The 13,688-nt window shown below is 37.4% G+C and overlaps 2 protein-coding genes across 5 annotated transcripts in view; one reads left to right on the top strand and one right to left on the bottom strand.

The window, feature by feature from the left end:
- The first annotated feature begins 265 nt into the window (after positions 1-265).
- LOC107569999 (coiled-coil domain-containing protein 106-like) lies at positions 266-8,816 on the top strand. Of its 2 annotated transcripts, none has more exons than XM_016256188.1 (9): positions 266-383; positions 873-952; positions 1,055-1,156; positions 2,922-3,107; positions 3,606-3,656; positions 4,866-5,096; positions 6,118-6,327; positions 6,415-6,718; positions 7,659-8,816. In XM_016256188.1, exons 2-9 carry the CDS (start codon positions 898-900, stop codon positions 7,681-7,683), a joined length of 1,164 nt encoding a protein of 387 aa, XP_016111674.1. In that variant the 5' UTR covers positions 266-383; positions 873-897; the 3' UTR covers positions 7,684-8,816. The 2 variants fall into 2 exon arrangements, with proteins under 2 accessions (XP_016111674.1, XP_016111672.1); XM_016256186.1 differs by having other exon boundaries at positions 266-393.
- Positions 8,817-8,971: 155 nt separating this feature from the next.
- LOC107569990 (trichohyalin-like) overlaps positions 8,972-13,688 on the bottom strand; it is a 22,327-nt gene continuing 17,610 nt past the window's right edge. For 2 of the 3 annotated variants that reach the window (XM_016256172.1, XM_016256173.1), the window contains exon 15: positions 8,972-10,447. In XM_016256172.1, the coding sequence (XP_016111658.1) occupies positions 10,311-10,447 (137 nt within the window). In that variant the 3' untranslated portion in view covers positions 8,972-10,310. The remainder of the gene's footprint in view (positions 10,448-13,688) is intronic. The other variant, XM_016256174.1, reaches the window with a different exon arrangement.

Raw genomic sequence — 13,688 nt, 5'->3', positions numbered from 1 at the left:
AAGCATTTAAAGGGAGAAGGTTAAAAACATATTTTAACATTAGATGTTAACTTTTAATGTTAAATCCACTATAGTTTTATATATAATTGTTCTATAGTCAATACAGTATTTAATGCAAATGCTAAATTACTACTGTGCATTCAGTGTGTGCACTTAAAACACACACACACACACACTTGTGTGTGACTTAAAAAAATAAAATTAAAATAAATAAAACAAATCCTCAAGGCTTTTATTTTGAACGTGCTGATTTGAGCGTACAGTAATAGTGTCTTCCTTCACGTTGTTTTTAGCACTGCTGCTGAGGCTGATTTTCAGCAAACACAGACAGATGAAAGTGCATTGAGACACGCTTCAGATACGCGAAGGAAGCACGTTCACAAGCGAGCAACGGTTTGTACGTGTTTTGTGTCATCACGTGACAGCAATACTGCGTTTATTTGGGTAACTTGCATTCTGTCTGGAACGGTCTAAAGATTAGCCAGATTGCTAGTCGTCTCAATGCTGTTAAACAAATGGTGTATTATCCTTCCACCACTATACCAACCATGAATAGTGTGATTAGTATTTTTCATTTGAAGAAGAGCACAGCTCATGTCATAACGTGTTTATGTTGTTGTTATCAATGTTTTGGTTGTGGATGGCTGGTGTTGGGGTGATAGAAAGATAGAAAGATAGTGACAGTCAGTTTGAATGTTTTACTCCGTTGCATACGTGTGAAAGGAAGAGAGGACGCATTTGATCCGACAGCCTATCATTCTGTTTTATAATGTACCTTTTGTGATGTGTTGTCGCATCTGCATCTGCATTCGATGCTCTGCTGAGAAATAAAGCATTTTGGGGTGACGGCCGCTCTCTGTGTCTCAACCCAGAACACATCTCATCACAGGCGGAGATATGAACGATGCGGGTTCATCCTCAAGGAAGCACGCGAGTTCCCGAGAGCTACAGAGTGAGTGCACGCACTCTAATCACAGTACATGTGCTTGTGAGCCGATGACTGGATGCCTGCGAATTCATTATTAATCAGTGTGAATTAATCATCTTTCTTCAGCTCCCAAGAATGAGGATGCCTATGAAATCTCCATTCCTTTTGAAGACAACCACTTTGATGAGCAGGGAGGCTTTTACAACCAGAATGACCAGAACTTTGATGGTCAGTTCAGTTTATTGTCCTACTATTGTTTTAGGGGTAACACTTTAGCTTTCATTTATAAATCATTAATACACATTATATAATGCTTAACAGATCACTGGTTAATATATATTCACATGGCTAGAAATATGAGTTCGTGTTAATGTTCACTAATGAACTTACTAAATGATTAACATATGATTATTTAATGTAAATTGACAAATAACAAATAATCTTTTAAAGGGGTCATATGATGCGATTTCAAGTTCTCCTTTCTCTTTGGAGTGTTACAAGCTCTTGGTGCATCAAGAAGATCTGTAAAGTTACAAAGACTAAAGTCTCAAATCCAAAGAGATATTCTTTATAAAAGTTAAGAGTCAACCACGCCTACCTAAAGCGGCTCGTTCTAACACGCCCCCACATGTCTACTGGGAAGATTTGCATAACGCTGCCCAAATGTTCACGCAAAGAAAAAAGGCGTAACTTTTATTCTCGCTGTAGTATTGTAGTTGCCGCCGCCGCTGACATGTCGTGAAGGCGCTGTGTGCTTCGTTGTGAAAGCGAAACTACTTTGTTTGGTCTTCCAAAAGAGGATGATATCCGCTTCGTCATGCCTGGAGCTGATCCGTGCTGGTTGCTGAGGAAATACATCAACTTCGCGCTGTGGATCACCGGATTGGCTTTCACTGTGGACGAAGCGGAGTCCAGCCCGGGGTCGTCACATGTGGTTGCCGCAAGCCCTCCAGACGCTCCTTCGTCGAATCCGCCGGCTGCGCCGTTCTCAAGCCCGCCGCCTCCGCTCACTCTAGCCCCCGGTCGCCGCTCACTCTAGCCCCCGGCCGCCGCTCACTCTAGGCCGTCATGTGTGACGCTGTTTCATTGTGAAAGCGAAACTACTTAAAGGTTTGTGTAAAGGGTGGCTGGTTAAGTTTAGCTAAATGCTTGCTAAAGACCTAACAGATTGTAATTTGGTGCAAATTTTTTATTCATTGCCTCAACACTCACATTAGTATACTACTCTTCAGTATATCATTAAACAGGATATTCCTTGAATCATAAATAAACAGGAGAAAACAAATCGTTTTTAAAAGAAAATACTTGTTCATTTATCAGAACAATATAATATAAACAGATTGATCTGTGTTCCCTTATAATCAAATTGACCCCTGTACACTGTTGGCCCTTTAACCAACCCTTAAACCTACCCAAACCATCAAACCTGTCCCTAACCTTACCCATATCACAACTCAATTGCATTAACACAAGCTTTTAATCATTTTATAACATCTGCTAAAATAATTTGTACATTTTCAATAAGTGCTTGGAATTGATTCCATCATATGGAATTGAACGTTTAATGACATTTGTAAGCATTTTAACTTACATGAAATAATGATTTGTTAAACATTATGTAATGTTTAATATATTTATTAAAAAACATTAACAAGCACATTGTCTCACGTTTCTAACCCTTTGAATATATATTAACTAATGATCCGTTAAGCATTATATAATGTTTGTTAATGATTTATTAATGAAAGTTATTATAAAGTGTTACCATTTTAGGTTTAGTTTAACATAAAAATATATTTACTCATCCACACCAACAGACTCTATATCGCTTTGGTCAAGCTCTATAGGAGCTTGAATTAGAACGATTATTAAAGTGTTTTACTTATAGTGTTGTCCTTGGTGTGAATGAGCCTTAAGACGTTAGTTTATCTTCAGAACACAAAAGTGCTGTATATGTCAACATGTGATGATATTTGCTTGTGTTGTAATACAGGTAGTGATCCGCCAGCACCGAGCAGCTCATACCTGTTAATCACTAACTTGCGCACACAACTGCAGATCTCACTGGAGAAAAATTCATGGCTGCAGAAATGCATCGAGGACCTGGAAGAGGAGAGGGACTTCCTGCGCTGCCAGCTCGATCGGTTCATCTTCTCAACCAAGAGTCAGGAAAGCAACGGTGAGACGAGGACAGAACCAGAGGGAGAGAGGAGACAGAGAGCGAGCGAACACTGTGCTAATAGAGGATATTTAGTGACACAAGAAAAGTTAGTAGATGCGATAAAAGGTCATTTGAGAAATAGTGGAATGTTTGGGAGAACTCTGTCATGTTTGTGCCTTTTCCCGTAAACACTATTTAATTTACATAGTTTCATCAGTCATGCATACTTGATTTGTGTAGTGAAAGACAGAGAGTTGAATATGTACATTTATCAAATAAAATCAGTACTGAAATCTTATATGGGCATATTCAGTAAACTATCTAACAATCTAATTCCAATCTACTATTCAGCTACTTACATCATGCCCTATTTCTATGCATACTAAGTGTGTTATGGACTATGCTGTTACCGTCCAGAGAAAGAAAGGTGATAAGTTTTATTTAAAAAAAGATCCGTAAATCATCATATGATGCAGAAGTCAGGGTATTAATACAGAATTTCTGTTTTCACTGCAGGTAATGATTCCAGGAGTTTTTCTTGGAGAAGGAGAAGAGAAAATGATCGGGGTAAATCGATACTTCTTTTACTTTCTACGTTAGACTAATCTGTGCTATTTTAATATTATTTATACTGTTATAGTTTTCATTAATATTTTGAATTGGCTTTTATTTTTAGATTTTTCACTTTCATTTTCATTTTAGTTACATTTTTTAGACATTTTATGTTCTTTGGTCATTTTTATTAGTTTTTATTTTGTTTGTTTAAATCTTACTATTTAGGTTACATTTTTTTTTTCAGTTTTAGTTCACAATAGCTTATTTATTTCCAGTTAGTAATGTTAGTGTTTTAACTTATACTTGTTTCAGTTAATTGTCAAGACAACATTTCTAATTTTCATTTTTCATTCCAGTTTTTCATCTAATGTTTTAGCTTTATTTCAATTAATAAAAATGTTTTTAATAGTTTGATTTAGTTATAATGAAATGATAATAACCCGGTGCAGAACATGAATAAATCCTAACATCAAAACATCATACTTTAATAATTCGAAGATGCTTCTTTTCACTCCTGGCCAAAGTCTATGCTGTGTTGTCCTAACATGGTAAGGACGAGAGTCCTTGCTGCAATAATACATTTCACAGGGGCCAGATGCATAAACTTAGCCACTATGTTAAGACTGTCTTAAAGGCATAGTTCACCCAAAAATGAAAATTATGTCATTAATTACTCACCCTCATGTCGTTTCAAACCCGTAAGACCTTGGTTCATCTTCGGAAAACAAATGAAGATATTTTTGATGGAATCTGAGAGCTGTCTGACCCTGCATAGACAGCAATGCAACTGAAATGTTCCCGAGTCCAGAAACGTAGCAAGGAGATCTGTCTACGTTTCTGGACTTGGGAACATTTCAGTTGCGTTGCTGTCTATGGGAGGGTCAGACAGCTCTGAGATTCCATCAAAAATATCTTAATTTGTGTTCTGAAGATGAACGAAGGTCTTACAGGTTTGAAAAGACATGAAGGTGAGTAATTAATGACAGAATTTTCATTTTTGGGTGAACTAACCCTTTAAGAATTAGTGACTAATTAGCAGTTAGCCGAGGAGTAATGAGTTTAATTTTTTTGGATTCAAGTTAGACCAATCATGTTTTTATGTAACAAAAAAAAAGTTACCAGTCTTTAAAAAAACAAAAAAATAGATGACTATCTTGTAAAACTAGTCTAAGCCTTTTATGCAACCGGGCACAGAATTAACTTTAATCATTAACGTTTCAGATCAACAAGTGGAAAGTCAGCGTTCAGCCAACCGTCAGTCATTCCAGCAGAGGCCAACCCAACAGACTTCAGCCAATTCCAAGGCCCTGAGCTCTGTTCCTGGTCCAGTCAGTGCTCAGATAAATGCCATGTATGGATCTCCCCACCCTCAGCCTCTTTTGCAGGGCCACGGTGGCGGCAGCACCAGCAGCAGCTGCAGTAGCAACAACAGGTCCCTCAATGAACTGCAAGGTGGGTCTTTATTTGCAGTACTTTGTCATTTTGGTTTAATTATTTACTGTATGTTTACAGTAAGCATATTTACAGTTTATCTACAGTTTTTTCATCATTCTTCATAATTTGATCTCATGTATTGTAGATAATGTGTAGTGGTCCATCAACGTGTCTGATGATCATTGATGATGGTGATCAAATCTTTTGATGTAAAGGCTCACGCTTAAATGACCGAAATTCTAAAATGAAAATGAAAATAGTACATAAACATACATTTTATAAGAAATTCTTACAAAATCTCTTACACAACTTTTTAAAATTGTAATTAAAATAAAATGTCATTCATTTTCATTTTAACATTTAAAGTTTTTTTATTTTTTTTTGGTCACTAAATAATTCCCATACTTCCATGTATGTTATTTCATAGTTTCCATGAGTTTCATATTTTTCTAAAACATTATTAATTAAAAATATTTTACAATTTTAAAAATGAATACTTAAAAATGAATTGGTGTGTCTAAACTTTCTGCTGGTAGTGTACGTATATCATATAGTGCAAATGAGATGCAAACAAAAGTTGCTGACACATTGTACACAATATTAACTCAAAATTAATATTCTGTCAAGTGGGCATGGTTATCAGGCTTTGACGTTAATATAAAAATGGCCTTATATCACCTGATTACTCAAGATTACACTACAGTAATTGGAGGGGTTACAGGGTTGGTACAGTTTTATAATCTTTTGGGGAAAAAAGTATCTCATGCACATCAAGGCTGCCTTTCTTTGATGAAAAATACAGTAAAAAAAAATCAGTAATAATGTGAAATATTACCAAAAAAAAACAAACGTTTTCTGTTCTATTGTATGTAAATTGTAATTTATTCCTGTGATGCAAAGCTGAATTTTCAGCGGCCATTACTCCAGTCTTCAGTGTCTCGTGATTCTTCAGAAATCAGTCTAATTGAGTGCTCAAGAAACATTTATCATCACATTAGTGGTTGAGTCAAGTACATTATCTTGACTTGTGCTGCCACAGAATCCCTCACTCTTCTGCGAGATGAAGAAGAGGATGCCTATCTTGAGGATAGCTACCTTGAGGAAGAGGAAATGATGTCAGGAGAGGATGTGATAACAGATAGTATGTCACTTCGGAATATCAGCACAGCTGGAAGACCCACCGGCGGTCATCCAGCTCTGAAGAGAAGGAGGGTTTTCAGAATCGCCAGAGGGAGAGAAAGACAGAGAGGTGAGCATGACAGAAACATGACAAGCAAGTGATCTTCTCTTTCTGCTCTCTTTGTTCATCTTTCTCTCCTTTTTGCTGTTGTTCTAGTGAAAGATGCAGCAGGTGTGTTGTTCCGCTATAAAAAGATCCTGGTAACATACCAGAGGTTAAAGAACATGTCCAAGGCCTTCCAGATCCATGGTGTAGATCGTAATACGGTGGCCTCTACCACACCCATTGCCGAGCTTCTGCTGGTGGCTCCAGAGAAGGTGGCTGAGGTGGGCGAGTTTGACCCATCTAAAGAAAAGCTTCTGGACTATGCCCGACGCTGTTACATCGCCCTCGACCCCCAGACTCTCAGCAAAGTGCAAGCATTGAAGAAGAACAATCTCCTCCTGCCCATCTCATACAGGTACATACAGCAATCATTGTAACACTTCCTTTTTAATCTTTGTCACTCTTCCAGGAGATAGTCAGTTGACATAATTAATAAACTAAGTAGTTAAAATTAACTTTGTGAACTTCTTGTTTATATGTACTTATATATAGTTTAATCAATATATTATTAATAAATATGCTCTCTAATAATAAATATTAAATAAGGATGCACAGATATTAAAATTCTTGCAGATAGTGATAAGCTGACAACTGTTGTTTTTCTTGAAAATCGGTTGTTTTTAAATGTACACTTAAAATGTACAGTATGAAAAATTAATATTCATTTTTAAATTTGCTAAAGATTACATTTATCAGTGTTGTTAAAATACTGTTTGTGATTGTGAAATTGTGATTTTAAAGATTAAGCACGTGTTAGATGACAGCAAAGATAATTGAAATACAATTGTTAAAATGAGCATACACAATAAAAATATTCAAAATTATTTAAATATACTTTCTGAACTGAAACTGATTAAAAGATAAAAAAAATCTCTAATATTGGTTGATTACCTATATGGTACAAATTTAGTGAGCATCCCTCGATGTGTATGTATGTATGTGTATATATATATATATATATACACTGTATATATGTGTATACTATATATATATACACACACAGTATTAGCTTACTATTTTTCCTACTGTTACTATTAAAAGTCTCTGATTTTTATATAGCTTTATGAAGGAGCTTTATTTTTTATCAGTGGGTTATAAACGATTTGTGTAAATCATTCATAAAACCATTCTTGCATAATCTGTTGCATTTGACTCAATGTGGCAATTTAGATAAAAACTAATTTATGAATGATTCAGAACTACACATTCTTGCATAAAGCACAAAATCTTGTATTGACAAACACTTCCAAAAAAAAAAACCCCTGACCGTTGGATTTTTTTTTATGCTTCTCCAGGTTGAAAGGAACGGATAATCGATAATTGGAAGAATTAGTGGGGTGATTCTTATCCTGCTGTACAGCGAAACCCCTTCACTGTATTTTAATGTACCATAGAACACACATCTCCCATTTTAACCTCCACATTGTGCTGTTCAGATCCTCTGTACTCTGAAGCAACTCTACTATTACCTCTGTTCACTCACTCATAGAGCTGGACGCTCAAAGCTGCGGGTGGACTGCACACTTATGCTTTCAGGATTGCCATTTTTTAAAAGAGAATTTAGTTCTCAAACTCATTTTACACCATTCTTTCATAACGGACTTCTTAGTATCCTCTAATTGTTGCTCCGGTTAAAGCTCAATTTACACTTTTAAAACCAGTCCAAAATGTGCAGCAACAACATCAGCCCTTTGTGATGTGTAGCTCTATAGCAGTGTGTGTTGCTCAGAAGAGCTTTGTTGGGTCATTAGATCCTCTCAGTTGTCCTAAGTGTGTGTCCTGGTTCTCCGTATCTCATAGCACTTACTCGACAGACTGAAAAACATTTGAAATTTAGGTTCTTCTAAAAAAAGTGGCGCACGCATAGACCCATCACTCCTCCCGTTTTAACCCTGCGCTACTCTTTGCAAGAGGCACCTGTATGTTCTCATTAGAACCTCATTGGATATGATTTGTGGAGTGTTCGTGCATGTGTCTCCCTTAATCATGGCCTGTCTCCTATTAGATGACACTGACTGTTCAGCATGTGAAAAGTTTATATAGTGTAAATCAGTGATAAGACATGTTAAAACAGTTGGTAATAGTACTACTGGTCTAGTCTAGTACCGCATAGTGGAGATGATGTTATGTGAGGCAGTGAGTGCAGACATGTTCCTGTTCTACCTGGTGCTGAAGTTCTCATGAGTGTGTGTGTCTTTGAGATTGTGTGTTTGCTGAATTCACCGTGTACGTCTGAATGCATGTTGGGTGTTTGTTAGGATGCAGTGTGCTTGAGATTAGACTATTCATGGCTCCTTCGAGCACATATTGGAACTTCCAAGTGGCTAATAAAAAAAACAGCAAGTTTCTCTTTACATCACAATCTTCTTCTTCCTTACTATCAGATAATGTTTGTGGGAACACTACAAAAAGTTTCAGTTTGTTAACATTAGTTAAGGCATTAGATGTCATAAACTAAAAAAAAACAACAACATTACTATTGTTCATTGTTGATTTATTCCCATTTATAATGCATTATTTATAAAACTTGAAAATTAAAAAATGTATTAGTCTATGTAGAAATTCACACAAAATTCTTAAAATGATTTTCCATTGTTAGTTCATGATAACTAATACATTAACTAATGTTAACAAATTGAGTCTAATTGTGATGTACTACCGTATTTGCATTATTTTGTACCTTTTAATGTAATTTTCCTGTCTGCTACTATTGATTACGGGTCAGGGCTCAAGTAGATTTCAGTTTCACCTCAGGAACCAATCATTTGTGGTACAGTTAAAAGTAGAGTTTAGTTGATCACAAAACCATTTTCCACTGTCATATTTTTTTTATTTCCATATAGCCAAGAAGCTGTTTATAGTCTGGTATTTTTTTGTCATACTGAAAGAAACATTTATGAAATGTTCATTGATTCTCCGTATTGTAAATCGCACTAAAGCATTTGATTTCCTACTGAATCCTGTGCCACTTTACTCTTTCATTCTGATTCTTCTTTTTTAAGGTCTTGCTACCTAATGGCCTTCCCATAATTCCTATAATAAAAGTGCACTTGATAAGACTAAAAACCCCATCTGCTAAACCATGACATGTACTTTCAGGAAACAAATTATCTGTTTATTTTTAAGGCACATTACAGTTATATGCTAAGCAGAGATGGAATTATTCCATGAAAACAATACTTTTAGCTTTTATGTTAAAAACCTATATTATGTACATTGTAGACAACCTTGGGTATTGTACACTTTTTGGTCTTAAAAAGTAGCCATCCATAATTCATGATCCTAAATAAAATTTGCACTTTTAAAGTCCACCGTTTTTCACAATTAGTAATAATTTTGTCCTTTTGCATCATGTGTCCTGGTGCACAACACAATCTTCTCTTCAAACGGAATTCCCAAGAGGCTGCAGTCTGACAGCATTTATATTCCACACGGAAGGGGATCTGATGTTTATATATAACAGAGAACAAGTAGTTTTGGTGCAGGTGTCTTATATACAGCTGTTGTGGTTCCTCAGTGAGACGGCTTGCTCATAATGAGGACAAAAAAACTGTAGTCCAAACTTCTGCCCAGGAATGACTCCCCACTTTCAATTCATAAGAGAGTCTTATATAAAAACTATGGAAGCTGCATAGAAGCTTATGGCTGTATTTGCGCAATTTGCAAAGTCCATAGATGTCCATGGGATATCTAAGGAGTTCAGTTGCCTTAATTCAGCATCTTACCAAACCCTTTAGCAGGGTGTGGAGTAGTACCCTGACATGGGTGAAGCCATAACACCCACATCACCCTTATCAGCTTAAGTGTATACACAATATAAATAGAAACTTCCCACGAAGTTAAGACATAAACCCTTGAAGTTCTTTTTGCATAAGACTTTAAAGTAATACTAAAAAATAGTGGTAGAAAAAGTCCACCTGAGAACCTTGAAGGATTCACATATCGCTTCACATTGCAGCTGTAGCAATTTTCACGGTGTCCAGCAGGTTGCGCTTTCTTGCTTTGCCGCTGACTATTGTCTCCAGGTGAGACTCGGGGGCCCAACCACATTGTCTGTCTGACAGACGAGTTCCTTCCACCCAGCCTGAATAAAAAGTAGAGAATCTTGAATGGGTTTTTGCACTTAAGCTGTTAAAACATCCATTAGCAATTCTTGAATTCAGCTTGTGACATAACAACATTAGTATCTACTTGTTTTGTTGACTAGGAACATGTTGAACTGTTCCTCAGAACAGACATATGCTCAGTGGAGTTCATTTATCAGTACTATGAGGAAACCTCATTAGAAATACAACCGTATACAGTATGTGGGAAAATATGCCTGTTTACATAAACATTGGCAACTAGGAGTGAAATGCCTTAGTCATGAAAGCATGGTTATCAATCTTAAAAAAATCTCTATGTGTGCATTGTTAATAATACTGATTCAAATAAGGATTACAGAGTCTATCCAGGTGCAGCTGGAACAACCATCCCGAATATTGTTCTTAACCTTGAAAGAGTCACATGAATTTCACATCTGATGACAGAAGAACCATCTAGGGCAAGTGACAAAGTGTCTTGATTCAGAGCCAAATCCAACTGCTTCTGACTTTTCCCATACATTCTACAACGGTAGTGTCCAATCCTGCTCCTGGAGGGCCACCTTCCAGCAGAGTTTAGCTCCAGCCCTAATTAAGCACACCAAAACTAGCTAATCTAGGTCTTCAGGATCACAAGAAACTTCCAGTGAAGTGTGTTGGAACAAAAAGGTGGCCCTCCAGGAGCAGGTTTGGACACCCCTGTTCTACAGACCTAGAACAGGGTTCCCAACCCTGGACCTGGAAAACCCCCAACACTGAACATTTTATAAGTCTCCCTAATCAAACATGTTTGATACAACTCTTTAGTGCACTAGTCTTTAGTGCACAACTCTTTAGACACTCCAAGACCTGAAATTAGGTACTTCTGGGCTTACCAAGGACCAAGGTTGTTAAACACTGACTTGGGGTATGTTTACACAGCAATGACTGTATTAAAAACGAAAAAGTTTTTCCCTTGCGTTTTTGAAAAGTTTCACATACGGGCATGAACGTTGTCAAAACAATTGTCCATTTACACGAATCTGCAAACACGACTAAAAACGCTGTATTATGCATGCCAGGCCAGTAGTTGATGATGCCACTTTATCAAGAAACACTACGCTCCTGTATTCATACACATTCCTGTAAACTGAACACATAATGTAAGTTTGCATTATCAGGCACACAAAACAATGTTGTCATGTAAATGAATGGCCAAAAGTTTTCCATTTTTAGTTGAAAAAGGTGACGTATAAACACCCCCTTAGATGACTTAAAGCAGGGCTCCTCAAATCTTGCCCTGGAGGGCCAATGCCTTGCAGAGTTTAGCTCCAACCCTGATCAAACACACCACTAATGCGCTCTAGTTATTAGGCGTATTCGACTTGAAGCTGCGCTGCGCAGAACGATCAGTGTATGACATCAAAGTACCGCAAGAGTGATTTGAAAGCACAAGGTGCGTCTGGTCTCTTATCGCTTTTGCAATACTTTGATGTCATACACCGATTGGTCTGCACAGCGCTGCTTCAAGCCAAACCAAAGTCTCTTTAAGACAAGTCATGTCACTTGGTGGCCATTTTTTAAACGCCTCTTGGGCATGCAAGTGCAGCTCCTATCTCTTTGTATGGGGAAACATAAAATTCTCCAAAACTGTTCACTATTAAATTTCATATTTGAAATCACCAAAGAAATCTGACAACAACTGTGGCATAAATCTTGTTTCTTTTGCTCAAATAGCGTTATAAAAAGCTTATTTTTCGGCTAGATCAGCCAGTGCGCATGCACAGTCCTAAGCGCGTTTCTCAGAATGCAGGTTGTTTCTATAGCAACCCGGACTTCTAACGGCAGCTGCAGTGACGCGCTGACTTTACCGATTAGCGATTGGCTCTTTGATTCAGAAGACAGGGCTTTCTGCGATTGAGCGGCCATATTGAGTGTTGCATTTTTCCCCATTCAAAACTATATGAGTGACATGTCTTGGGTATTCTATAGTCTTTGGCCGAACACACCTCTTATAGTGTTAGGGGAGAGGCCATGCTCAGTGGCTCCAGTGCATCATCAAGACATGGTTTCGCAAAAATGGTGAAAAACCGTTTAACGGTCTAACTCCACAATTCAGAACTACATTGTTCACAGTCTTTGTAACGTGTTTTCAGCAATACATTTCTAACTTTTTTAATGTGTTTAGAAACAATTCTCAGAATTTTCTTTACACACACTTTGTGTGCAATAATCTGCTGTGGAAAAGACATTCAATTCAACTTGTGGAGCAGGGAAACACAGACAAGACTAATGGACAGCAATTTGTCTCTCAAACACAGGTACAAAACAACAGTGCCACAAAAACACCAGCTCCTGTGTGGTGGACTGGGACACTTTCTGATACGTCACTCTTTCTTCACCTTTATCTACCTCTTCACCCTTAAAAAGAACTCATCTACCAGGTCTCAAATCTTCTCACCATTACTCTTCTTCCATAGTCTGTTTTTGCCAATCAGGTGAGGTAAGAAGCAATGAACTTTTGCCAATGTTGTGGGGACTAATGGAAGCATCTCAAGCATTCTAAAACTATTCACTGTACTGCTATCTTGAAGTCTTTAGTAGATGTTCTAAGTATATCTAAGCCAAAAAAAGTTGCTCTAAATTTGTGGACTGCGGAAGTCCCTGCTGATCCGACTGGACCAACTGGAGATTCCTTACCATTTACACAGGTATGGATGATGTCATGACTCATGATCTACAGTACATGCAACACAGAACTCACGTCAACTTTAAAGGGGTCATATGATGCAATTTCAAGTTTTCCTTTCTCTTAGGAGTGTTACAAGCTCTTGGTGCATAAAGAAGATCTGTAAAGTTGCAAAGACTAAAGTCTCAAATCCAAAGAGTTATTCTTTATAAAAGTTAAGAGTCAGCCACGCCTACCTAAAACGGCTCGTTCTAACACGCCCCCACATGTCTAGGTCACTATGTGGAAATATTAGCATAATGCCGCCCAAATGTGCACGCAAAGAAAGGCGGCGTGGTTTCAGGAACAGCAGTCGTGTTGATGCAGCCATGTCAGGGAGACGCTGTGTTTCAAATCACTTTATTTGGCCTTCCGGAAGTAGATGCAATTAGGAATCATTGGTTAAGATTTATTTACAACAGAACAGCACAACCCAGATGTTCGAATTTGTGCAACGCACTTTATGGACAACGTTTTTTTTTAACCTAGAAGAGTACAAGGCTGGCTGTGCACAAAGGCTATTTCTAAAAAAAAAA

The sequence above is a fragment of the Sinocyclocheilus grahami genome, unplaced genomic scaffold (genome assembly GCF_001515645.1).
Source record: "Sinocyclocheilus grahami isolate Dianchi unplaced genomic scaffold, SAMN03320097.WGS_v1.1 scaffold1401.1, whole genome shotgun sequence".
In the NCBI taxonomy this organism is placed as follows: domain Eukaryota; kingdom Metazoa; phylum Chordata; class Actinopteri; order Cypriniformes; family Cyprinidae; genus Sinocyclocheilus; species Sinocyclocheilus grahami.
Note: the sequence above shows the minus strand (reverse complement) of the source record. Positions and strands in the feature narration are given on the sequence as shown.